At 40.8% G+C, this 27,532-nt stretch overlaps 1 protein-coding gene across 14 annotated transcripts in view; it reads right to left on the minus strand.

Moving 5' to 3' along the window:
• ryr3 (ryanodine receptor 3) overlaps positions 1-27,532 on the minus strand; it is a 140,219-nt gene that overhangs the window by 83,915 nt on the left and 28,772 nt on the right. For 6 of the 14 annotated variants that reach the window (XM_074685743.1, XM_074685734.1, XM_074685739.1 and 3 more), the window contains exons 3-17: positions 25,555-25,659; positions 20,990-21,010; positions 17,696-17,710; positions 17,179-17,253; positions 15,463-15,541; positions 15,104-15,216; positions 12,037-12,136; positions 11,782-11,875; positions 10,631-10,705; positions 8,663-8,819; positions 6,955-7,119; positions 4,560-4,681; positions 4,283-4,463; positions 3,079-3,214; positions 23-118 (exon numbers count right to left, since the gene is read on the minus strand). In XM_074685743.1, the coding sequence (XP_074541844.1) occupies positions 23-118; positions 3,079-3,214; positions 4,283-4,463; positions 4,560-4,681; positions 6,955-7,119; positions 8,663-8,819; positions 10,631-10,705; positions 11,782-11,875; positions 12,037-12,136; positions 15,104-15,216; positions 15,463-15,541; positions 17,179-17,253; positions 17,696-17,710; positions 20,990-21,010; positions 25,555-25,659 (1,534 nt within the window). The remainder of the gene's footprint in view (positions 1-22; positions 119-3,078; positions 3,215-4,282; positions 4,464-4,559; positions 4,682-6,954; positions 7,120-8,662; positions 8,820-10,630; positions 10,706-11,781; positions 11,876-12,036; positions 12,137-15,103; positions 15,217-15,462; positions 15,542-17,178; positions 17,254-17,695; positions 17,711-20,989; positions 21,011-25,554; positions 25,660-27,532) is intronic. The other 8 variants (XM_074685744.1, XM_074685736.1, XM_074685735.1 and 5 more) reach the window with 3 other exon arrangements.

Consider the following 27,532-nt stretch of genomic DNA (forward strand, 5'->3'; position numbering starts at 1 on the left):
AGAAATAATCTTCAGTTAATACCTGATGAAGATTCCAGTCTCTCCAGTTTGCTGACCAACCAGTCCAACTTGCGGGAAAACTGAGTGCAGTTGTTCCTGTTCCCACGAATCAGTGCAGCTGAGAAAAGGACATTTCAAGAGGTTCACACACAGGTTAGAGAAAAACATGTTTAATGTGGTGACAATTAGATCCCAGCTGCAGGCGTTTACACCAGGAGCTGCTGCAGACAGAGTGACCTTTAATACAAAACAGTCCACCATCTTTTTTTATGAATACACAGTCGCTGTCTGACACCCTCGATAGACATTAAAATTCATTAAATCTGCAGAAGCACTTCTGACACCTTCTAATACCAAGTCTTTGTGATAGAAAATACATGAGAAGTGTTTTTTGTAAGCCGCTGTGGATTCAGGTGCTTAAAGCGCTCCAGGTGTTGCTCCCACGCACCCTCTTTCTGCCGCCGTGGTGACATTAAGAAGTCGTCTTATTACTTTACTGTCTCATTTTTCACCATTAGGATTCAGGGACACTGGACTGATAATGCCCGTGAAACAATTTAACAGCACTCAGCGCCAATGGAATACTGATGGGTGTCTAATCTCCTCTAATTCCATCTTTTCAGGAAAGCTATCGTTCAAAGTGAAGACATGGACCGAGACACATCACGACGCAAGGATGGAGAATATGAAATTAAAAGTCAGAGAAAGAGGAGAATGAACACTATGGACTTTCATAATGATATCAGCAGCCGGATCTCATGAAAGACGCCTTGAATTAAGAAGAGATATTCATTCCAACCAGAGCAGCGACTTCTCAATAAGAAGAAACATCTGGGAACAGGTTGAATCAGCTCTTCCATCTCTTTGAATGTATGAGAGAATGAATTTAACACATAATTCTGCTGAGAATAATCTTAAAGCTGACCAAAACTGGTTACCCTCAGATAGTGCAGCAGATAATTGCATATGTTAAGAGAATCATCCAATTGGTGGCACGGTTACTTTCTAAGAAGCAGTTTTTAAAAAAATGATGTTAGGCACTTCAAAACTGAAGAAGGCAGCCCTTGTTCTAGATGGCCACCTTCTTCAATCAAATGCCCACCATTTCAATAGCTTAAATGGTGATGCTAGCATGACATTTAGCACAGATATTCCATAAGGGCCACTGTTTTAAAAAAGTGATGTTAAGCCCTGTGTCGAACCAAGTGGTCTGGTATGGATCAGTACAGTTTGTGGAGCATCACATGAAGGGACATGTTTCATTGATGATGGTATCAGCTGATCACCTCAGGATCATCTGTCGGTCAGCTCTAACAGCTGTTTATGTCTGCACATGTGCGCTGTAATAACTCTCATCAAACAGTAACAGAGATTTGTCTGTTCCTTTAAACTGTTTATCAAACACTTTCAGTAAAAAAAAAGACTTCCACAAAGCCAGCTCCCATGTTTCCTGGATCATAGTTCCTCCGATCAGTCTCCTCCATCCTCTCTCCTCTCTCCTCTAAGCGCAATTATCGCTTTGGGACAGTCTTCAAAATGACTACTAAGAAAATACTTTTGGTGCCGCGAAGGAGATAGGACAGAGGAGGAACGAAGTTAAACACATTGAGATTCCCAGGTCTGGATAGTGGGGGCAGCAATGCTGCAATACTGAGGCGTTCCCAGACCAGCTGAGATATATAATCTCTGCAACGTGTCCTGGGTCTACCCCTGGGTCTCCTCCTAGCTGGACATGCCCGAAACACCTCCCAAGGGAGGCAAACAAGGGGCACCCTCACCAGATGCCTGAACCATCTCAACTGGCTCCTCTCGATGAGGAGGAGCAGACTCTCGAACCCTAACTCTGACACTGAGCCCAGACACCCTGTGGAGAAAGCTTATTTCACCTGCTCATATCCACTATAATCATGTTTTCATATGAATTTTTTACTTATTTTCTTATCCCCGGGCAGAAACTTTTACATTTTACAAGCAATTTAGACCTCATTCATGTCTCTAAATATCTTAAACTATAACATGTTTCTGAGCTGCTCAGGTGAATGTGGCTCATTTTAAGTCTAAAGAGACATTTTTTTACTAAAAATGAGGCACATTCACCCATGAGATTTTAGTTATTTCTCAGTGTGAAAAATTGCCATCTTGATTTTTTAAGTGCCTAATGTAGCTTTTCTTAAGAGTGGCCCTAAGACAGTATTTCTGCCAAATTTCGTGCTTGAACCACCATTTGAAGATTTTTTACACTTATCAACTGCACTATTAAATTTCATGCTTTAATAACTCAAGAAACTGATTTGCAGGAGGTCACAAAGAACAAGGCTACTGTACTATTCATCATGCAAACCCTGCTTCACCAGACTGCCTCTGCATCCTTGGGCGTGACCCCTCTGTGCATAAGGCTGGAGTCCACCCAGTCGACTGTGAATGTGTGTGTTTACTGTGTGTGCATGTGGGGGTAACATGCTGAGGAGGTGATGATGAATATGAGGGCAGTCAAGGTGAGCCGAGGGGAAGCTGTTGATGGGAAAGCTCTAACGACAGCAAAACAAACTACTGAAGAAAAAAAGTGGAAACTTTTCAGGGTCAGAACTTCAGGTTTTTATGATTCAGCGCCTGCCCCCGAGAGAATGGGGTAATGCCAGCACCTGTGATGGCTGGCATTTCGTTAATGATGCCGTCATCGTTTCGAATGTGCAACTCGATGCTTCATAATGTGCTTTCGCTCCTCTCAGACCTAAATAGGAGCCAGGCCAGGTTGTGAGAGGAGAAAACAAGCTTTGTGTCTCTCTCTGTTCCCTTGTCACAAATAATTACAAATAAATGTCATGTAAAGGCCATCACCAGCTGTGAACTCCAGATGTGGCGTTGAGGAAACAGGAGGGTGTTTATGGAGGAGGAAGGACGCAGGAAGGAGAGGGAAACAGGTGAGATTAAAGTGTTAAGTTTAAAGGAGAGAGGACAAGGATTCGGCAGGGACACTTGGGGAAGATTAATACTGCATATGGACTCAGGGTCGACAGCTGACAGTGCTGACGGAGGATGTGGATATTTCATATGATCCATCACTCTGGGCCTGCTTACCCAGGAGTTCATAGAGGAGGTTAAGGATGTCCTTCCACGCTGCGCCCGCCTCCTCCCCAGCCATCTCCCCGAACTGAGCAGCGCTGTCGTACAGGTTCATGCGGTCGATGCATTTGGACAGGAGGGTCAGCATGCCCTGAAAGGAGGTCAGGAGAAACCTGAGATTCACCTCTTTATAAAAAAAGTGGAGGCTGATTCTGAGAGGAAGTGAAATGCTATTATTTACTCCTCCATCTGACCTGACTTCTTATTATTCCTCTCACTGATTTTCTCCTTACACACCCACACTTATTTGGTATTGATGTATTTAACGTGCTTTTTTTGGTTTCACGCCTTGCTTCTACTGTTTACATCCCCTTATTGTTTTTTATTTCCTTTTAAAGCCTGCACAGCATTTATTTGTTTTATTATCCTCTATGTTTATATGTCTTTATATTCACTTCTTACTGCTTCTACCCTTTTGAAAACTTCTATGTCTTTTGATTTCATTTATCATTTTTTTGGCTGTGGTCCTCTCACTGCTTGTCAGGGTTTTGTATTGCTTGAAATCTGATGCTGATCATGTTAGCTGGATTTTCTTCTTTAAGGTTTTTTTCTAGGTTCTTGTTTTCTTTGGATTTTTTTTATTTGTTGTATGTGTTTGAGTTTTTACATATAGCTTTTGTTTTGGCAAAAAAAATATTGAACTGATTTTTGTGTAGCTCAATGGATACAAGAAAAATCCAAATAATTTAGTTGAAAAATCACTTTTTGGAGGAATTGATCATCTTTCTCCACATTTTTAACAGTTTATCAGGTATTTGGTCAATTTTTGTTTTTGATTTTTCATTTCAATTAATTTTAAGTATTTCTAAAATTCTGTTGTGAATATGACTTTTTTTCTGCACTTTTTTTTTTTAAATTGTCATATCCCTCACTCTTGTTTTAGCTTCTTTTTAATGTATTGAATTCTTTCAGTTTTCATTTCTTCATTTCCTGTTTTTTATTTCCTGTCTGTTTGCTATAAATAAAGATTATCTGAATCAGATAAAGTGAGAAATCACACAGCAGAAAAACATAACAGCTAGGAGAAAGTCTGAAGTCTGACAACATCTCTGAGTTTCAGTCAGCTTCAACGTGTCCTTCCAAACCCCCCAATTTATTTCTCAATGATCATTCTTTATAAAAACACCCTGAATGTCTGAAAAACTTCATGAACTCTCACCTCTTCTTTGAAGAGGTCCTGACGTTTGATGAGTGAACGCAGCAGACACTGTTTTTCCTCATGCTCCAGCTCTGAATCAGGCTGTTTGAAGTACTCGATCAGGTCGTTCAGAGTCTGCAGCACCTCTTCAACGTACCCAGCCACCTCCATGGACACACCCTCCGCAATGCTGTCCAAGGCCCTGGAGAGACGGGACACAGAGGGGGCCATGATGGGGGTTAAAGCTGTGCAGCTTCAAAATACACCAAGAAAGAAAAAAGAGTTTTTGAGATCTTACTTGATGAAGTTGGTGAAGAGGAAGGTGGTGTTACGAATGATGCGAGCGGCCCGGGACTCTTCATGCTGACAGCGCTGCAGGGTGAGGCCGTCATCCATGTGGCCCTCAGAATGTAAGCAGGCCTAGACCAGAGCAGTCACATACATACAGTCACATAACTACAATAAAGTCACGTTTATAACCGAAATAAATGTAAGTATTTATAACAAACAGATTTAGTATTTCTCTAAGCAAACTTAATGAAGTTCAAATCAGCGCCTGACAATTCTGCACTAGGGGAGGTCTTCACAACTACAGCTCAGCGAAACCTGACTCACTGTAATCACACAGCCTCAGTAAGACGCCTGGGGGGGTCTAAATGTAAACTGACCATCGTCTCCAACATATCAGGTGCATTGGCACGCCGCCAAAGCTGCAGGGACTGCCTGGCGCCAGCACAAGGTGGCGTTTGATGTCCCTGGAGGCGTGCCCAGAGATGAGCAGTGTTCATGTGCCGCCCTAATCCCCCCTGTCTCACCCAAAACTAACTGTCACCCTCCACATGGCCCATTATCACGTCTAAATGGGCTGCTACATCCTGTCTGAGGGGAGGGTGGGAGTTGGGGGGAGAGGGGCGGTGGTGGAGTCAAGATTATCTTGGTTGGACAATGATTCCAAACCGGTATAAATATGTACATGAATAAATAAGTGCCAGGATGAGGTAAGTGTTTAAAGAGTCATACAGTTTGATGAGCTGGTGAACATGGAGGGTCGAGGTGCTGAAGTCAAGCTATGGCAGGTATGGAGCATCTTATCATAAACACAGCTAGATTAAAAAAGTCATGGGTGTGCAGACTTTAAATTTTAATTTCTGCAAGTTTGATGAAGCATGGCTTTATCTGAACCAGGTACTGGAGTTATTCTTACATTTGTATTAATGTGTAACAGCCTGATGATCAGGGCTTGACATTAACACCTGCCATTCCGCCAAATGTGAGTGAATTTCAGCAGTGGCAGTTAACAATACCACTCCCACTAGCTACTTTGGTGGGGGGAATTTTATTTAACTGTAGTTTTCTGAAATGGTCTCTGAAATATTAAACCAATTGCAATGTAAGCATATGACACTACATCTCCCAAGAGCACTGCCTGCACACAGTGTTTACTCATTGAAGCATTTTAGACAGCTTGGACAGCCTGACAGGATCAGAAATGACAATGCATGATAAGGTGATTTAGAGAAATAAAAGTTCACTATCATCTTCTTTGCTCTCCACTGTAAACAGTTTTCAGGATTTGAGACACAAACTAGTTTCAAAATTTGTAACTTTTTAAAAGTGAGGACAACTATCCAATGGAGCTCATTCACAGTCACACCGCACCGATATAACTGACAACACTCACAGTAAAGAAGGGGAGGAGGAGGAGCACACATAGAGAAGAGAAACTGAAACTTTACTATGGACATTTACAATTACATAGTTCTTGTCACTTATCCATATGGGGTGCTGTGGGAAAAATATTTAAACCTCCCAATATACAAACACTTATCAAAGTTTTATGTATTAAGTTTACACTGGAAATACTGTGAACATACCAAATCACTCTAACTAAATGCAAATTATAGTCCAGTGCAACTCATACATGCTTTTTTCCTTTTCATGACACATTTTTGACTGATCTGACTTTTACTCTAAAGTGATACTTACAGTCCAGAAAGTATGGTACTTAATTTATTACTGAAAAATGACTCTTGTAAATAAATATTTGAACAGGCAGTGTCTCTTGCTGGTTTTATTAGTTTATATTTTATCTTTTTTAATTCATCTTCTATACCTTTTCACCATTTCATTATATATAATAAGAAACTACTCCTTTTATGAATTTGGCTTAATAGACTGCATGTTTTCATATAAAAGGGGCTCAACTTTACACACAACCTTATCACAGCTAAATACCTGATAATGACCTGTGGTGTTAAATATTTATGTAGTCTTAATTTAAGTGTGCACAGGGTTCATTCACATTTAAAAGGTTTTAAATCAAGTTCAGGTGAATTTTAGCATGTCATGGACAGCTTTAATGATATTAAACATAATTTTCCAACATTAAAGTTGTGGCTAGTGAAAATGGTGAGTGGGCAAGTAACTCTGGGAAACTACTAGACACAGTGTCTGGTGAGCAAAAAAGTCAATGTCAAGCCCTGGTCATCAGTATTGAGTCTCATTCATAACCAGCTCTGGCAAAGAGCTTTAAAAACTCACTACAACAGGCTCTTACATGCCTCTCTGCCACATCAACTTAGTAAACAAGTATCAAATCTCATTAAATGTCAAATTAAAAGTGTGTTTAGAATCAGACCCTAGCACTCTCTTCCTGTTATCTCCTGTTAGAGGAGCAGTTTATTTCCACTCACCCTTCTCTTCAGCGGCCCAAGGCGGGATGATTTGGCATCAGGTGCCATGTAGGACAGCCACAGCCCCGTTGCTACATGCATGACGAAGCAGACCGAGTCTCCATACTTGACCTCTGGCACCCCCATGCCGTCGATGTCCCTCTTTGGGCCCAGGTCACCCTTTTCCTGTTGACATTGAGAGGCACAAAACCACATTACACAGAGACACAGAGAGAGAGCAGCACAGACCGCTGCTGCCCTGACAAACAAAGATGTAGTGTGATTAGATGTAATCAGAGAGGCAGGTTGAGGGGAGTTCACTCATCGGGCTTGCCATGAGATTGCTGCTGGCCTCATTAGCTCTGCTACATGTCTGGCTCAGCAGAGACGGAGCGATGCAGCCGATAGCAGGCGACACAGACGGCGGGGACCGTATTAAAGCCAATGTTCAACACAGGAGAAGCAGTGACCTTTTTAGATACAGGAGCTGACTGTGACTGGATGTTTGTACAAAGAGCAAAGGAGGGAGAGATTAAGATATGTACATATAATAAGAATTTCTATCTATATTTGATTTTCAGAAAGAACTGTGAATCCTCAGTAATCCCTGAAGCCAGGAGGTCCTTCAGGAATAATGATTATAGAGGGTAATTACAGTTCCATGTCAGGAGTGGGACAGTTTGGAAAAATTGCAGCACTCAAGAGGATTTTATGGCGTACCTATTGTAGATAAAAGGATATCTACAGGGACACAATGGCACTCTGTGAAGGTGACTCATGGCACCGGGCTGTTGATGTGACTGTAGCACTTTTCAGTGAGACTGCAGGATTATCTACGCAACAAAGGGGAATCAACCAGATATATCAGCACAAATTAAAACTACTGACAGATGAGGGAAGTTTAACTCAAAAATGACGGATTAGGCTTTAAAGTAGCTGCTTTTCTCTTGTGAGAATTGTGAAAAAGGTAATCCTGTGTCAACTCTGTCGAAACGTCCCAATTTACAAAAATAAACAACATTAATGAGAGTTGCATAACATCCTCTCTGAAATACCTGTTTTCAGTCAGAATGTTAAATCAGCCATGTGCTCGTTCCTGGTGGTTATATTTGGCACAGAGTCTATTTTTGGAGCACCAGCTATTAGAAGCAGGGAACACAGGGTTTCAGGATGGAGCGTGGGGTAAAGTAAGGTTGAATAAATGTGAGGAGAACATCAACAAAGACAAACAGAAGCATCCCGAACTCTTCTTTTGATTCCGTTTGCACAGATTGCTCTTGACTTCTTAATTGAAAACAGCTACATCCCAGCCAGTGGCGATTATTCCAGCACACCATGCCGATGTTTGCTCCAACATCCACAGAGCTGTCTACTCAGCAGCTGCGAAAAGGTCAATTTATTGTGGCGAGTCATGAGCTCATTAAGAGCTTACAGAGCCGTCTCCAGAGCCTTTGATAAAGTAGTCAGGGGGAAGATGTTCTGAGACCTCTCTAATGAGGAAAGTTGCCTTGTACATTTGTTTACAGCAGCAGCTGGGGCTGATTTCAGATGCTGCAACTGCCTTGCTCAAGGGCTAGACTCCCAGCCACAACCCCTTGCTGCTCTTTGATGTTTTTCCCCCTCTCTCTGTACTCGTCACATGTAGAGTCTCTCCTCAACTGTCCCATATTCAAACGCCTACAAACACAGAGAATAAATAAATGTTTGTCTGAGGACAGTGAGCACTGACCTTGGAGGGTCTGAGGCAGAAGGCAGTGGCTCTGGTGTCAGACTTCTCTCTGTCCTGCAGGACTAGTCCTCGGTCCTCAGTCAGGGCCAGGTAATGACCAGTGGAGAGGTGGCGTAGTCTGAAGGCTTGACCCCAGCGGATGTGGCTGCCGCTCCAGCTAAACAAAGAGTAATAGTGTCAGAAACACTTTGAATAAACCTACAGGTTCCACCTGTCACTCCCCACTCTCACCAGGGCTCTATCCACTTTACTGTCCTCTCTAGTCAAAGGCAAAAAAAAACTGAATACAAAAGAAACTAGAAAAGCACTCAGAGGGCGCAGACCAGCACCAAGCATGTTGTGATTGTCATGCAACACTCAAGTCCTACTTTAATGTTATACTCCCTTTCAGAGGACTGTCTGCTACAATTTGTTGTTAGTTGCAGGTTTGTTCAATAATGTGTTACCTGACAGTGTTAAAAATTATGATGACCCAGTACATATTTTATATTCCAGATCTTAGTGTCCAGAAGATTGCCAGAATCTGGATTGTACTCTTACATCTGTCAGAAATTAACATGATTTTGTCTTCTTGTGTTGTTTTGCAAGGCAATCCAACCATTTATTGTGGAGTTTTATACACATATGGTGATAACAGCCTGTCTCACAATTATGAAGAATCCTTTAAAAAAATCCTGGATCCAGACAGTGATCCCGGTCACCCCCAAAATCTAATCACTTCTTCCTTGTCGCATTTTGAACATTTGCTGCAAATTCCATCAATATCCGTTTGTAACTTTTTGAGTTACGTTGTTCATAGACAAACAAAGAAACTCTCTCAAAAACATATCCTCCAAGGCAGAGGTAATAAGAGACAAAAAAAACAATGTTCCTGCTTGAAGATTTCCGCAGCAATGTGTAGTTTACACACAGATGTGTAGCTCTTTCTAATACCATCTGAGAAGTATTAAAGTACCAAATGTACTCACTGGTAACTTGTTGAATTTAGCTACTTTCTCTTCTAGCGACACTTTATGTTTTGTTTGTTTGTTTGTTTGTTTGTTTTTTTTAAACAATACACCACATTTTTTTTTAGATGAATAATAAGATCCTGATGAGAGAGAAAAAGCATCAAAAAGTGAAGCCTTGTTAAGTATCCAACAGACTCTGTTCATTAAAGCAGCTTCTTGCTTCTTCTTCCGGGTTAAAATACTGTAACACAACAAAGTACCTCGTTATGCTAAATACTTGCTCGTAGCCAGGTGTATATATGCAGCACAAAGCTTTTTAGAAGTGTTTTTGATACACCTGATTTTACAATGTGTGAACCAGGTTTCCAGGATTTCCATGTTTCTTCTGGTCTACTGGTTTTCCTTTCAGGGTAAGAGAGATATTTTTCAAATGTGCATTTTTAAAAGTGGTCTACAGGTGGAATGAAATGTCCACTTAGACACAGATAATGTGAAACTTTCCTGCTGTCAGCAGAGCTTAACTTCCTCCATAAGGCTGACACAGTGTGGAAACCGCCGTCCCCCTAAACTGGGAGGTAGATGGTATGCATTAATAGAGGCACCTGCACCGTTTGGAGGTGTACAGACTCTGACAGGCAGTCCCAGTGCGAGCCGGCAGACAAAGTGAATGGGGGGAAATTGCGTGGGTGGGCAGTTAAAGAGAGGAAGAGAGGGGGGATGATAGATGGAAAGGAAGCAGTGGATTGAAAGGGATGAGGGAACTGAGCACCACCTTGTGAAGGGCTTTGCCTGCTAATTGGTGGTGACAGTTCGGATGGAGGAAGGTGAGGGTTACATTCAGCCTAAGACACAGAAACTGTGACTCCTCAAATAAAACCAGCAGTTTCTTTATGATCAGTGAGAAGATTCCCTCAAAATGAGACATCTCCTCTGAGGATGTCTGCGACATTGTGAGGTGCACTTTATATATACTTTAATATCTTTGGTTTGACAAATGTGTGTTTGGGTGTGATCTCACCTGATCCTGAGAGGCTCCAGTCTCCAAAGTGAGCGGGCCCTTGATGCACCTTTACCTGCCTCATAGTTGACTATTCTGGAAGCAAAAAGACACAAAATAGAGACGTAAGGTTATTTCCTAAACAGACGTCAATTTCTCCTTGGAAACGAATTGTGTATTTTTTGCAATAATCACTCAAGAAGAAAAACATGAGAAAAAAATGTAATCAATATCTTCATGTTCATAAAGACAAAAGACGATAAGCTATTCTCCCAGTTTGATTCTATTCTAATTCTAATTCTAATTCTATTTAATGTGATTAAATGTGTGACAATTTTTGCAATTTTTAGTGCCTTTTTTGACACTAGACCATGTGAAAAAGTTAAATTATATAAAAATGTGTACAGACTATATCAGGAGCCATATTTTTCCATGAAATGCACATCACACGAGTCAGAGAAAAACATTTCACCCTCTGCTGGAAAAAAAAGTTGTAACTTTTTTCCAAACTAGTTAATGAATAGAGACTGAGAGGAATTTGAATAAATAAATAAAAAATGACAAAGAATCCCAATTTTGATATTGTTAAACAAGAAATCTGGATATATTGATTTTAAATTTTTTTCTCCCACCCCTGCCAAATATGATGAATACTGAGTTTCTGAATTGAATTCCTGCTTCATAAACAGTTCATCAAAACAAATAAGAGAGAATAGCCCTTTAACCATTAGGCGTATTGAAGAACTGATGACATTTTACGCCTTTGAACTTTTTCTTGATCCTAAAATCAAATTATTTCATTTTTTTAACCAGCCATAGTTGGGCAGATGCCTTTTCTATGGTTATTTTAAATGTGGAAGTTCACCTGGTACCACCAGAGCCCAAAAATATGCTCATCAGGTTGAACTGTGACTTACAATTGCCCACAAGTATGTGTGCGTGTGAGTGTATGTGTGTTAACAGTTGTCTTCTCTACATGCCACTCCTATGAAAGACACTTGTCCAGGGTGTAGGCTCAGGCTCTGTTGTCCCTGAATGTGATCAACCATGTACGGATGGCACCAAAAAACTACTCTCTCACTCCTTTCATAACCTTTTTGACCTTTCTAGTGACTCTCAGTCACAAGACAACCCTGAAAAACCTTTGGGTTAATTATTGAACCTCAACTCACCTCTGCTCTTCCTCACTCTTATCTGCTCCAGGGATCGTCAAACTCTCATCATGTCCATGACAAAGACGCATCACGTGTCCACCAATCAAAAACCCTGAGAAGAAAAAAACCTTGAGTCATCAGTAGATTCATTTCACAGCATATGAGCAACCATAGAGAAAAAAAAGAGGACACTGGTTGTCATATCTTCAAACATGTTAGTCATAGATGGGTAATCCTCATCGAGAGGCAGCTGGTTCCGTTTTGTTCACTTGCCTACAGCCATGCTGCCCGATGAGCAGGTGGGCTGGATGTTCCACAGAGTCTGCATGAAGGAGGCGTCCACCATGGTGTTGCCATTGGAGATAGAGAGGTGCTACAAAAAAGAGGCACAAGTCACAAATCACATTTAAACATAGGGCTGGAGAAAAGTGAGGGAGTAAGGCCAGAAGGAAAAAAAAATGACAAAACAGAGATTCAGCAGCGCTGGACGGAGATGTCCCAGCGCTGGGATTGAAAAGAGATTATACAACTCTGTCTCTGCTCCTGAGCTGCCAAACAGAGTCCAAACACGGCGGGGTAAAAGGAGCATGAGTGCTGCATCAGTGTTTCTCAATGCAGCAGCGTCCAGATAATGCTCTGCAATAATGCCTTCGAGCAGAAAAACTTGGAGGGGATCCAGTTTCCATACGGACAGAAAACAGAGGCAATGAGAGCCGGGGATGATCCTAACCTTCAACTTTATCCTCAGATGGAACGTCTCAGTCTGTAAATCGTTTTCAAGCCATACATCTCTTAATGTACTTCCCTGAAAGCTGTGTTGTAACATTTATTTAATGGGTTAATGCTGCTTTAGGTTTTTATCAGTCTGTGTTTGTATTTTCCTCTTGTGTGGTTTGAGCATTGTGCAGAAAATACTTCAAATCAGCATGTGGACTGCACTTGTATCAAGTGGCACTTTTTGTGCAAGCTTTCCTCATCTCTTTTGGTATATTTTGGCACCAGATCCAAACACTTAAGTGAAACAGCAGACACATTCAGGCATGACTCAACAGAAGCAACAGATGTCTGAAAAAGTCTGTGTCAGGACGTCTACAGCAACTCGAAGTAACAGAGCGCCGATTCCTTCTGCCTGAATTTCTGATGTGCCCCTTCCTCTGAAAGGTGAAATTCTGCAGGGGCCGATTCAGGTGAAGATCTCCCATCAGAGGAGACCAAATGCTGGCTTTTTGCCAGTTCTGCTTTAATTGCACATTTCCCTCCCTGAAGGGACGGGACGGCCTGAGCTGCTCACTCTCCCATGCGTGGCACGTAGCTGTCCCTCGTCTCTTTCCACTTCTCTGCCTCCTCCTCTCACTCTCTCTTTACCTGGTGAGTTAATTGAGGTCGGGTGTGAAGCGCCGCATAAGGGAGACAGCATTAAGTCTGAGCTCCTCGGTCACATGGATGCCTTCCCCCCGAAAAATAATTTGAAAAAGTAACAGTGCAGGAGGGCTTTACAGGTAATCAGATTTCCATTAGCGATAGCAGTGAAAGTTTTAAAGGTTTCCCCTTGAATCTCCTGTCGCTCTCAAGCTCGCTGAAGTGAGACAGGTATCAGACCTAAACGAAGGCTGAGTGTCTCCTCGAGACAGACAGTGAACCAAAACAGATAATTCAAGCAATGTGAGGCGCATAATCTCATGAATTCAGAGCACTGTCTGCCTCTTAACTCTTGCAAATTCAGTGGCAGACAACTCTGTTTGGACATGGAGACGTTTGGCAGGGAAACAACAACGCATCCCCCCCCTCAAAACAACAGGAGGGAGAGTCTGTATGAAGTGAGATCAAAGAAGCAAACCAGACAGGCACAAAAAAAGGGAACAGGAGAGTGTGCATCAGCGACTGGAGACTGTATCTGATACACAAGGTTTGTCTGATGAGTCGTAAATATTCATGGGAGAAAAAAAAAAGCTCTTATCTGGAGATGAGACACTGAAAGGAGGCGGCTGAGTTCATGAGAGGAGATTCAGCTGAGATTAAGCCATCATCTTTAAAAAATGCATTTTAAGACAGTGCTCTGATCGGATAAATAAATCCACAGAGGGAGTAACTGACCATAAAGACTGATCATTGAATATCTTTCAACAAGCAGTGACACATCCAGCGTGGGCAGTGCTGTTTCTTATTGTGCACTTGGATGCTCTGCATTTATGATTCAACATAAAGATTAACACTCTGGAAGTTCTCAGTACCAGACGCACTTTATTAAAATTCAATACAGGAAAGTTTCTTTTGAATTATTTAACACACTTCATCACTTTTTGTGTCATTTCTTTAACTCTTAAATTATTTGTGTAGAATAAAAACATGAAAAAGTAGTTATTATGACTTGAAAACCCTCTTCTTTATTTGAGGCTTGCTATATAAAGCTCTTTTTCTCACTTCTCTGCTTTGTGGATGTTTTTGTTGACCTACATAGCAAGCTGCTGCTGCAAAAGTATAGGTATAAGAATTTTTAATTTTCAGAGTTAAAGCTGAAGTTTTTCTGGGAGAAAGACTCAATTTTCCATAAGCACCCACTGACGTCAAGTAGCGACTCTTACCAAGGCGTGCATTTGTTTTGGAATGCAGATCTTATTTTTTAACTCTTCTCTTCCTTGTTAATGAATTTATTTGTAGTTAAATTGCACTTTTGTTTGAAACGTGACAGCACTAAAGTATGGTGGCCTATACACTTCAAAAAAGAAAAAACGAAACTTTTATGAAGGGAATTATTTTTTATTTTCTTATCTCATAAAAACAGAAAAATATCTTTTTTCGATTTTCCTGTTTTTATGAGATACTGTCTCATAAACACAGGATTCATATCATCATAAATATGCACACGCATTTGGGTAACAGAAGTGGTGTTTAGCTCAATTCATTCAAATGAGTTAGTATTATTTAAACACTAAATTAAAACCATTGTCTGCATAAAGATGGCTGGTTAGTATGTGTTCAATTTCCAGAAACGACACTACACCATAGAGTCAGCTCCTATTGAGGTTTGACGGTTACAGAGCAACTGGTGTTTTGGAGTCCATGTCAACTGCTAACTGCTGGGCCAAAAATTTGGTGATTGTCAGCTGAGGGTCACCAGTTCACAGGGTCTCACGTTAGATTTATTTGTTTTTCTTTACTTAGATTTACTTTATTTACATCCAATTTTTACTTTATTTATTCACTGCTAGAGTTGGTTTTGGGTTGATGTTACAGGAGTCGTTCAAAAACCATTAAATTATTGTTATTTAGGTAATAAGTGTGTTTTTGGTGGTTACACCCTGACCCCTGCTTTCTTCTTGTGTCTCGAGATGTGACCTACCAGGTATCTCTCAGTGGACACACTAACAAGGATCAGGTCGTCTCCAATGCGGACTTTCTCTCCCTCGGACCTCTGCTTGGACGCAGGGTGGATGGTCCACCAGCAGGCCTCTCCTATAGACAGACATTGAGCTCAGAGTCAGTAACCTAATGATAGTATCCATTTGGAGGAGAAGCTGAAGTTTCCACGTAGAGATGGTGAAATACAAAATGCAGCATAGAACACAGTTTTCTCTCATCTATTGATTCTTTGTCAAGGTTATGTTCACATGAAGCGGCCACTCAGGAGGAGGGCTGGGTTCAATAAAAGCCGTTAGAACCCCAATGAACTCTCCAAAGTGCTTGTTAGTCTTACCGTACCTACTGAATCTTCTTGTAGTCCGACATCAAATGACAGCTTGTCTGTAAGAGAGCGCGATGTCTTCAAACAGGTCAGGAACTGAGGGGTAAGAGAGAGATTTTTGTCAGAGGTAAGGAAGACAAACCAGGAGGCAAAATCTGCTCTTGTTTAAAGTGTTTGGAGAAATACAATTTAAGCTTTTCATTTAAAAGTCAAACTAGTGCCTGTTTGGGACTTTAAGATATAGGTTATGTTTTATAAACTCTTTGTATGGATATAACTTGTTTTTCTCATGGATTGGAAAAGTGTACAGATTGTGTAAAAATTTAATGTGAAATATTAAAAATATCACCTTTTATGATGAAAAAATTAAAAAACATGAGACTGGGTTGGTGAGTGTGTGTAAGTGAGGGTGTGCGTAGGTGTGTGAGGATGAACATATTTCCAATATTTACCAGTTGATATCACAACAAAGTTTATTTTCTTTTATCTCATTTATTTACTTTTTACATTTTTAGTCATCCCTTTACTTTTTTTATTGTATTCATGTTAGGAATTATAGATAATATTCATTTGAAAATCCACTGAATGTAAACTTGCAATACTCTGAAAATAAAAAAGAGAGAAAAATAACAATTAATTTCACTCGATAAAATTCACAGAATCAATGGTCAAAGAAGAAGGAGGCTGGTCCCTAAGACTTATTTCTGTTTGTCTTATAAAACCTTTAAAGGTCCCATAATATACAAAAATCACTTTATAAAGTCTTCTACTGAAATTTGTGGGTCTTTGGCTTTCCTCCCAGCCCACAAAATGTGATATTTAATTACAAAACCTGTACTTAGTAGTGCTTGTGAATGTAAAATCCTGACCTAAAACGAGCTGTTTGGATTTTGGGGATTTGCCGACATCAGCAATTCACTTTTTTTGACCAATCAGGAGCAAGTCTGACCTGATTGGTCCACCATGCCCCCGAACCCTCTCCCTGCCCAGTCCCTAAAGTTGAAGGGCCATCACTGCTCTGTTTTTGGCTGTAAACAGCCACATAGTTCCATGCACAAGCTTTCCATCTTGGAAGAAGACAAGACTAAGTGGCTAGAGTTCATTTATCAAGGAAATGTGCCAGCTAAACTCAGTAAAACTGTGCATGTGTGTGCTAGTCACTTCACGGCCGACTGCTTTTCCAACTTTGGACAGAACAACAGAGGGCTAGCGAATAGACTGGTCCTGAATCCAGGTGCATTACCAACCATCCGCCAACAAACCTCGGACCCTGCCTCTGTGTTAGTTTCAGGATGCTAACTTTAGCTGTGGTTAGCCTGTTGTTTTAGCCTGTAATGTCACGATAAACGAGCTTTGCTGTTTTCTAAATGTTGTGCCCTGCTTGGTAGTCAGCTCTCAGTGACGTGGAAAAGCAGGGCGGTATCAGCTGTGGCTCATTTACATATGAAGGCCACGCCCACTAAATCAGAGCATTCTGAACAGAGGGGCTATGAGAGCCTGGAAACGATGCTGCTGTGCTTGATTTATTGGCTTTTTGGATCAAAACATGTTGCTACTATTTTATGAAGACATCAATGATTCATATTAAACTGCAGAAAAGGAGCACAATATGGGACCTTCAATATTAACCAGAGCATCGGCATCATAAGAAAAAATATAGTTTGACATTGCTTTTTTATAGGTAGTTAATGCTTTCTTACACTTACACCTGAAAATGTGTTGTTTATACTCACCATTCCACTGAAGGAGTGGCGAAGGAGGATGGCGTGACCGTAGAGCAGGGTCCGGTGTCCACCTCCCTGACCCGCCTACCAGGAGAAACAGAGGCACCATGTTATCTACAGCTCTTTATATAAAAATCCTTTACCTGTGGATCCTTCAGGGTAGTTCAATAAGTTAGTACCCTCCACTTCTCTGAGACTGTGAATTAAGTTTCCTCTGTTTGAGTTCACTTCACTGGACAGAAGTTTCTTTGACGTTGGACCTCCGTTCCAAAGAGCAAGCAGGAAACAGACAAAGAGGGCAACAAGCAAAACGATGCACACACATATATAAAAACACTATCAGAACATCTCAGTCCCACATTCATCAAACATGGTGCCCATTCTTGCTGCCACAAACAAGAATAGCTGTGACACATGGTAGCGGAGCGAGGAAATGCGAGGAAACAGCTAAGCAAAACATAATTTTAAAAAAAGAACAGAAGATTTCTTCTCCACCATGGAGGTGAACAAAGAAAGTTATACTTACCCGTTTAACCAACCTCTAGCAGCAGAAGGAAAAAAGAGAGGGGACTATAAGCTGACATGAACACCATCTCTGTAACAGGGAGGTAGAGTCTCTCGTCTGTTTGTTTTTGGGAGCCAGATAAACAAACATTTGAAGTTCGGCATCACTCAGCCTTGAAGGACTATTAAAATCGAACCCTGCTTGTTTGATATTTGTCATTATCATGGTGAGAATTCCTACCACTACCACTACAAACATACATACGACCGTCCTGTTCATTAGCAGTGTCTGGTGTCCCAGACCTGACCGTCTTTCAGGTGATAAACAATATCTAACCCTAAAATAGAAACAGCTGGGACCAAGCCCTGGTCTGGGACGGTGCTAACCGTCGTGACGCACACCGCTGTGTTTATCCAATAAGCCACACATGAAGCCTATCCACTTTCTCACCCAGTCGTCAGTGTTAATTTGTGTGTTTGCTCGCAGGGTCACATTTAAAGCGACCTAGAGGGAACTCCTGTCTGTCCTCTGAATGTGACCGCCAGCTAATTCTCTTTTGGCAACCGAGTCTCTCCCAGATGGTTTGTACAGGCGGTGACAAAAATGGAGACGAGGTTTGATCAAAAGAAAAATGGGAAGAGTATCCAGCAACAGCTGGGAGTGCAGGAGGGGGTACAGAAAGAGAGAGCGTCAGTCTGTATTTCAGGCCTGCTGTCGCGCTGACGCATCACTGCCAGGAACTGTGACCTTTGGTTTGGTGGCCCTTCAGTTGTAAGAGCTGCACCCTGAACAGATCAAAGAGGGCATGCTTTTCATTGACAACAAAGGAAGGGAGGCTCATACAGACCTCTGCTGTGCATTTATGAGAATTAAAAATCTGTCATGAATCAAATCAAAGAGTTTTAGAAGTTTAACTGGCTCATAAGTTCACATATAAAGCTAGATGCTGATTTTGACTATTGATTCCAAGACTTATCACAAAATCAGGGCTTTTTTTAAACTTACGACTCCACAAGATAAGAGCATTTGGCTCTAACTTGCCTTTGACAACCTTCAATATCTTTCTGGATAGCTTTGCTTTAAAGTTAAGCAATCTTTCTGAGCAGTCTGAGACGGTATTATGTAACCAAACCACCAAAAAAAAAAAAAAACATATCAGCAACAGCCAATGAGAACTTCAAGTGAGACCATAGGATACCTACAGATACTTGATAGAGAAACCTGATACATTTCTCAATACTATCCTAAAATAGCAGTTCTGTCATTACTGCAGTTTTGCAAGACAGACATTAAATGTCACGTGATATCCAGTTATCCATATCCGATGTATCCGTAGGCTGACGTGACAACAAGTAAACTCCGTCAGTTTGTACCGTAGATTCGTAGCTGCCTATAATTAGCGCTGCCGGTACCCCAGTGCTGTGAGACTTGCCTGTAATGTGTAACATTAGTGAATCCTGGTTATGTCCTACCAGAGCTCATCTACCAACTCCAACCTCACCAAGCAGAGCTAACGTAACCTCACTCTTCATTTTATTGATAGACTCTCAAGTTTGGACAAACGACTGCAAGATACCTGCTGCATGTGGGCCAGAATTAACATTATCACAAACAACTTAGCCCGTATTTTAGCTTCTCACCTCTAGAAAAATGCCACCATGTCAAATCAAACACTAAAAGCTATTTTAAAACTTGCATTATGTTGCAGTTATGCGCGATTAATCTTTATTTTTCACCAAGTTGGTTTCAGGTGAATTCAGTCGTTTGCTGATGAGTTTGTTTTCCAAGAGAGCCACCTTTGAGGTGAAATTAACTTCTTTTCAGAAGGTAGGCTTAACATCATGGTCAGTGATGCAGATGACTTATCTGAAGAACTTGCTAGTTGCTGCAGCAACAATATGAACTCATAAGACCAAGTGGCGTTGTACACATGATTTATTGATCTACATCACCTTGAGAGAGACCTGTTCCTCTTTGCCAGGTGTGTATTGCAAATTTAGTCCAGACATCAATTATATGCAGCCTGCCCGAAGGCTACTAAAGTATAAAATGTCTATTGTGTGCATATTAGATGAATTATGGTAACTTTTTTCTTGTCAAAGAACTTATCCAGGTCTTATCTGGTTGTAAAGTTGATGTATTTGCATTTGATGACTCTAGAAGTAGAGTAAAAATATGAACTCCTTAAAAAAACGAGGGATTCCTGCAGCGTAATAGAGCCATGAAACAAAACCATGACTAAGTAATTTACTTTAATGGCCTCTTCATGCCATAATCTCAAACAGTAAAGCTGCACACTAATCCATTTTTCAAAGCTGTGACAATGGGAGTCATGCCAAACTCATTTTCTAAGTACCATTTGATCTGACATTGATTCTCATGTACATATTTAAAGCCTTGTCCTTCAATCATGTAGATAAAGAGACAGAGATGACGCTCCATTTGTCCTGCTTGATTCATGACCGTTCATCAAAACAGGATGTACTCTATGATTAGAGAAAACGCTCAAATCAAACAGGTGGAGTTTCCTCAACAGAAGTGCAGATGAACTCTGAAATCAGAACAGATTTCAGGACATTTCCTCCCTTCAAATAAATCAATGTTAGAGACCAAACCCAGAGAAAACAGAGCAGCACACCCAAACAACCAAGTACGTTCTGTAACAAAGTGAGGGTTTTAACATTCTTTCACTTCGATTCAGTTTATAGGAAACGGAGAGCTTACTCTCACCTTTTAAAAGCAAAATTAATGAGCATTAAGGTTTTATGCATTAGAAGCAAAAAAGGAATTAGCTGAAGCAAATGAGAAGCAGACACTTTCACTTTGGTGTGCTTTCAGGGTTCGTACACAGAGCAGTCTGTAGAGGCAAGGCATGTGACTCATGTGCACAAGGTGACAGCACTGATGGATGCCTATTTCAAGATAGCCATCATTTAAAGTTCAGAGACGACTGTGACAAGGTAATTGATTTTCCCGCAGACTGGCTGAAGGGAAAAAGAACATCCAGCTTTGGCAGGACGAAGGCTCAATCTGCCATGCAGAGGAAGTCTGCACGGGAATAAATGTATTTCGTAGTATCCTTTTTTATGATACGTAGTGAGGGCCTAAAAAATGAAATGTATTACCATTAGCAGAGTACCTGCCATGGACTTTTACTCTAAACGCTGTACAAGCAATAAATGCAGCTTTTATGGCAATCAAGAAACAGGCAGCGCTCCAAGTGAAAGTGCAGAAAGTTTCACCCTTTGGTTTGGCAGTGAGTGAGATTGTCATGCACACCGACAACATGATGGATGAACAAACTGATGGACCTACCCATTTTTCATGGTCAGCACTCTAGTAACACACAAATACAAATAAAAAAGAATGTGTTATTGGCGTGTACGGTAGACGATTACACAAATCTGAGCGCAACAATAGAGAGAAATGGGCTCATTATGGTGGAGAGGAAAAAGGAGGGTGATTTATTAGCTCTGCTAGCAGAGAGTTTGTATTCTAGCCAACATCATGTTGTCTTGCCAAACAAGGCCAGCCAACATTGTTGCACTGTTGAGCACAAAACAAATCTGCTACCCAGGCTAATAACAATGCAAGCCTGACTCACCGGCAAAGGGGACCCAAGCGGTTTACAAAATAAGACACTTTTAAAGAACCATCTGTGCCAGAGGGCTATGCTGTGCATGAAAGTGCAGCTGTAGCAGAGCAAATCCAGCAAATCACACAATGTGGGGTACGCTGCATTCACCGTATTCCCACATAGGGCCTCCATGCTCAAGGTGGGAAGCTCAAACCCTGTTGTTCGTCGTGCTGCTGTGATCCAGGTTTGGGAAATCACAACATATTTCAAGTTCAAATGACTTATCTGATGATGGAACCATTAGGATAAAATCTGTCTCTTCCCTGGAACCAAGAAGCACTGGAACATTTCAGCATCCAACCCTGTGCATGGAGTACAGTGATGAATGAGTATTGTGGGTCTTCAGTTTATACCGCAGAGAGCATCTTAATGCTCTGTAGTGCCGGTGTTTCTCCTGCTGCTGCAGCTGCACTGCACAAGGATTCATGCAACCATAGCTTTGCCATCTCCGTTCCGAGATACAGGTGGTCTGTTTGGAGAGTTAACCAATAACACTGAGACATTGTTTTACAATTACAACAGACCATGTGTATCTGAGAGGAACGTTGATGAAAACATCTTTCTAAATTGAGGAGCTAATCATGAACAAAGCGCTGTTTTCTCTCAGTTGTTCCCAAGAACAGATTAAAAGGAAAGTCCTCCATCCCAACCCTGTCCTGACCTCCCTCTCCTCTGGATGTAGAAGAGCTGGGTGATAAGATTAAATGACACATGAAATGACTCGGTTAGAGCGCAGCAGCACGGGGGGAAAGTCAGCACCTGACAGGCGTTTACAGTCCACACGTCGGTCCTCTGGAGAGCGTCTTTCTGTCCGTGGCTCTGCAGAATGACTTACCTGCTCTAATAAACATGCCAAGTGGATGAAAAGGGGCTCTCACTTTTTAAATCAAGGAGGAGGTTATGGACGCAGCACAGCACTCCTGGATTATCCCTCGGCCTTTCATTATCAGATTTCTGATCTCTTTTTGCATATCAGGAGTGTGTCACAGGAAATGAAACAAGACAGCTTCTACTTAGAATTCAATCTCAGCTCTGTGTGTGCAGACAGTACTGTAATATCAGGTCCATACAAGTGTGTAAGATTTTATTGTAGAAACAGTTTGATTTTAGTGCAATGAGTATCTGAGCATTCTTCCAGTCTAGACATCCTGAGTCTTGCGAGCTTCATTAGAGCTGTGTTTAAACAGCCTGATCCATTCATGCACATTGTTATAGATTTCTTGTCAGTTACAGTAATAAAGTGCGGTTGTAAATTACTTCCTCAAAGTGCATCTAACTGGATGTAATAAACAACCCTCTGTCCACAAGCTGGCTGCTGCATCTCCAATTATCTTCTTTGCAAATGACTAAACCTTCAGAAGAAAAGCCTCATCACATAACAGAAAGCAGGTTTTTCCAATGTTGCAAATGCTTTAAAAAGATATAAGTTAGTATGGACTTACTAAAACTAGTTTATCCAGCCAGTGTGGAAAGAAACCCACTCCCTGTGGAGATATAAAAGTGCTTTTTGACCACAAGATCCAGGATCTTTTAGTTCCTGGTGAAACATTCCCCAGGACTGAATTGTTCCTGTAGCCCATTGTTTGTTTGCATTTCGACCCCAGGGCTGAAAATCTATTTACATCATGCACAATGACATATAGAGGAAAAAAAAGGAATTGCAAAATATCACCAGACCACTAGAAGGCAGTATGACAACAAAGGCCTTTCAGTGAAAACGTCACCATAGACGGAGACAGACAAGCCATTGGCTGTTTTCCACACTGCCTACTACTCTAGTAGTGCTTCTATTTTGGCTGAAATTTGGTATGTAGTGGGTAGTATGCGAAAACTTTCAAAATCTGCTGTATACTAAAAATGTTTCAGTATGCAATGGGCCAGTCTACCTGGCATACCAGGCACCACAATGCACTGCGCTAACATTGTTTGTCTATACCAGTGGCAGGTTTTGGTGAATTACTGCCGTCTATTGGAATTAATCAACATTATAATTACAACACAACACTAACAGTAGACCGTTCATGAGATAGAAATGAAGTGATGTAAAAAAAAACACCAGTAAATCTTGTCACTTCTAGTTGAAAAAGAGGCTATATTTCTACAAATTCATTGGCCCATATAAACCACTAATTCACTTTTTTGACCATACATGGATTATATAGAAGTATTTTTTTTCATAAGCTGTAAAAAAAAAAAAATCCAAATTTATTTTCAGTCAATGATATAACGTTGGTGTAAGATTAGAAATCAAGAATGATAATTCTATTTAATATCATTAACAAAATGTATATTTATATTAAAGGCAAGAAAAACGACAACATCTGTAGCTCCGCCTTTCGAGACTGGAAACCAGAGTAGTATACTACAAAATAGACCCAACAAAAAATTCATACTACATGCAAAAGCTGTAGGCAGTAGGTGATTTGGAAAACAGCCGTTATCTCTTTGGTACACAATTAGCCTGTGGGGTATTCAGCCTGTGCTGGGTTTGATTGTGCTTTATTACACTGCAGATGGATCTTTTGACATTTGAAAGGAGACTTATGTGAGTGACAAAGGCAACGTCGGTCGAAACTGATTTAAAAAGCCTGAAAAGCCCAGAGTGGACACCTACTCTGTCAAAAGCATGAAGATTCTATAAATTGACTTAGCAGGATGCACCCATCTTAGCGATCATCTTTAAAATACTTATCCAAGGGTTTTGGGATGAAATGCAGAGGTATTGTTGCATTTCAGCCTTTCATTTACATGGAAACTGCGTTTTAGCCTCCAGAGTAGAATTTTTCTGAAGCAGCGCAGCCATGAGGCTGTACTTTCCAGGGAAAACGCTGTCTTTACATTCCGCTTTGCACGTAACACTTTCACTGGGGGAACATAAATTGCCATTGCCAGACATGGCAAACCAACACTTCATCGTCTGTCCACAGTTAGCATCTGTTGTGTTCTGTTCCTTCTTCCTCCTCTGCTTTGTTTATTAGCAGCTGGCTTGTCTTCTCCAGTCTGTGGAGGAACATGGGGTGTGTCTCTACAGTTATATCACCAACAAAAGGCCTGGCATGCATGCCACAGGGTTTTCAGTCTCTCAGTGTTTCAATGTGAACACAGATTTTTTTTCACTGCACTTTTGGGGTATTTGGGTGAAATGTAAAGGGCCGCTGAACCTAGTTGGTCACAGCTGGGTGTCATCTTATCATGGATGGGGGGAACCAAAAACACTTTCAGAGCTCCACCAACCAGAAACAATTCTGATGAATTACCCCAGAACTACACTTGGACCCAACTTCCTGCAGTCAAAAAGCACCTTTGGGGGATCGTTCTAAATTAACATGAACACACTTAATTTTAACAAAATATGCTAATTTGATCATATTTAAGAATATTGTGATTTGTTTTTACTGCGTACTGCTAAATATACAAACTCCACCTTGCATGCTTTTCCCTGATTTTACTCACAAGTTTTATGGAATGTGTATAACTGTGGTAGTACCAGCTGATCTTATTGGAAGCAATAATGTCAGTTGCTAAATAACACTAATTTTGTTGAAAGTCAAAATTATTTTCCTATTTTTTTCTGATTCCAGTCACATTTGTTTGAACAGAAGATATACTTTTCTCCAAGTGGGGAAGTAGGACATCCAAAGTGGCTTAGATCCAGCAAGCAGAGCCAGCAGGTTCTCCTCTGTTTATGCCAGCATTCATTTCAGTGATTGTGAAGTTGTAAATTGACTTTTTTATTGCAGTAATTAAAGTTACAAAGTTTAACTTGTTCTGTATTCCATTTCCTCATCTGATGTTAAAGGAGGTTTGAAGTGTTGCTACATTCTGCTGATTCTGGTCTTGAAAACAGAATCTGACAGCATTTGAATGCATCGTTTTTTTGGAACAAAAGCAGTAGATTCATTGCTGGACTTGGCTTAGAGTGGGTGGCCTTAAAAATCCCTGAAGTGCTTCCAATCAGGCCAGTTTCCCGTATCTGAACTGAGCAGATTTAGTGCATTTGAATTTACTGAGAGTGCTTTGCCAGCGAGGGTTTTCTTTTGAAGTTTACTCGATAAATGTCGCTTTAGATAAATGATGTTACCCTAAAAACAGTGGAGAGGAACATCACCCTGTGATAGAAAAAGTAATACATTACAGGATGTGTTGAAATGTGCACATACATGTTAATAAATGATGTGTCCCATGTGTGTGTGTGATTGTGTGTGTGTGATGAGGATGTTAGTGGAGTGAGGGTAGTACTCACCCCTTCGCTGTTCTGCCCAGTGTTAGCCAGCATCTCCTGCAGGGCCCGCACTGACAGAGACTGCTCCAACACAAAGCTACAAATACACAGGTCTGGAGGAACATACTGCAGGGGGAGAAACAAGAAAAACACAGAATTAAGGAGGGTGAGGGGTGGGGGGTACAAGAGGACAGGGGATACAAGGAAGGAAACATTAGTCCTAAAGGTGTTGAGAAGGTGTGCTGGGGAAAAATGGACAGAATAACAATATATCAGCAAGTTATTCACCTAAATAGTGTTTTATTATGAATGTGCAGCACTACACTTCTTACTCATGTACACTGACAAAGTATTAATTATCTTAGTGTAATTTCTATTTTAAACACTCTTATCTCTTCGCGCTTCTCTTTTTTTTCAATCAATTTCTTTTTTATCTCATCTTACTGTTTAACCCTTCTGTCTTCTGAAGATTTCAGACATTCTTGTTCCTCCTGGTCTCAGTTCATGTTGTTTGGTTCCTGTGATGGGTCAACATGTCACCTGGGTTTGAATCATCAAGGTTTTTGTTTATGTTGTTGTTTTCTAGTTGGGTTTTTGGGTTGGGTTCTGTTTTTCATAATTAGTATTATAATTTATTAGCCCCTGCAAAGTCAAGCTCAAATGTGGTTTGAATTGATGTGCAAAGAACCATGGGAAATGCTTTAAAAAATGCACCTGATGCATTTCAACTCCTAATTTAATACTTGTCTTGTACATATGTTCATCTCATTTTAGTGTAAATTTACACAGTGTTCCAATATCTGGTTTATATTGTGTTTTTCAAAAGGGCTGTAGGCTGTATTTTGAATTAAAGCAGGAGCTGCAAAAAAATGTGTGCCAAATTATTATGCAAGTTGGTGATGAGAGTATATACATTTGGAAAAATTGAAAGTAGGCCCCTTTTTAAAACGGTTTGTTCATTGAAAAAAATATTTTTTCAAACTGAATTTCAACTTAAAAAAAAAAAAAAACAGAAAAAAACAACACTTTTTTCACAGTTGTATAAAAATAAAAAGTACAATGTCACTGGTCAGCTGATTTAGTTTGGTTTCTGAAGACTTCCTGCACCTCAAATGGCTTTCCAAAGCTGCTTTTTTGGGCGGTAGTTCTTTCCATCACTGTAAAACATCATCCACATCATTCACCACAAGTTCTCAATCAGGCTGAGATCAGGGGAGCAGGCAAGCCAGGTTATAAGGGGCTTATCTTTAAAGCCTTGAGGTGCCAATTAGTCCTGGAAATAACATGAGACGTGACGGTGCATCAGCATGCCTGAACTATAACGTTTTGTCCTCTTTAGCTGAATGTCTTTGGCCATGGAGGGAAATTTGTCAAAAGCAAAGTGCTGCAGCCCTCAGAAACCACTTTTACACCATCCTGAGCCTAAATGGGACCAACAAGTCCATCATCAACAACACCACCACGAATACTCTTTTAGGACAAGTAGGACCACCTTTGGAGGAACCCGTAAATGGAAGGTGTTCTCTTAATTGACACTAATGGGATGCTTCTGTTTAATCAGTTTGCTTAATTGAGACTGACTGTTGGAGAATTATTCAGATTGTTGAAGTATCTTAATGATAATCTGCTTAAATGCACAAGATGCTAACAGGATGTCAACATGTTAGATTTAAGCAAAAATGCTAATATACATCTGGAGTCTTTTGTTGAGATCTTTTTGCATTTTAATGATATTGAATAGAAACAAGAAGACCTCCCACATGTTCAATGTTTCATTTGTATTATCATTCCTACCAGACATTTCTGCATCAGCAACTGGTTACCAAATTAACTGCAGGCCCTCATCAGAGTCTAGAGACCAACAGAAAATGATTAAACTGCTCAATGAAATGGAGCTCATAAATAATTCTGACACGGTGCAACTTCCCCGCCGTACACGGGTGGCTCTGAAGAGGGCTGTCAAAAGGTGTGCAGCATGCATATGATGAGAGAACCAATA

The sequence above is a fragment of the Halichoeres trimaculatus genome, unplaced genomic scaffold, assembly GCF_033239565.1.
Source record: "Halichoeres trimaculatus isolate MK-OKI-2021-1 unplaced genomic scaffold, fHalTri1.1 fHalTri1_scaffold_13, whole genome shotgun sequence".
Classification (NCBI taxonomy): domain Eukaryota; kingdom Metazoa; phylum Chordata; class Actinopteri; order Labriformes; family Labridae; genus Halichoeres; species Halichoeres trimaculatus.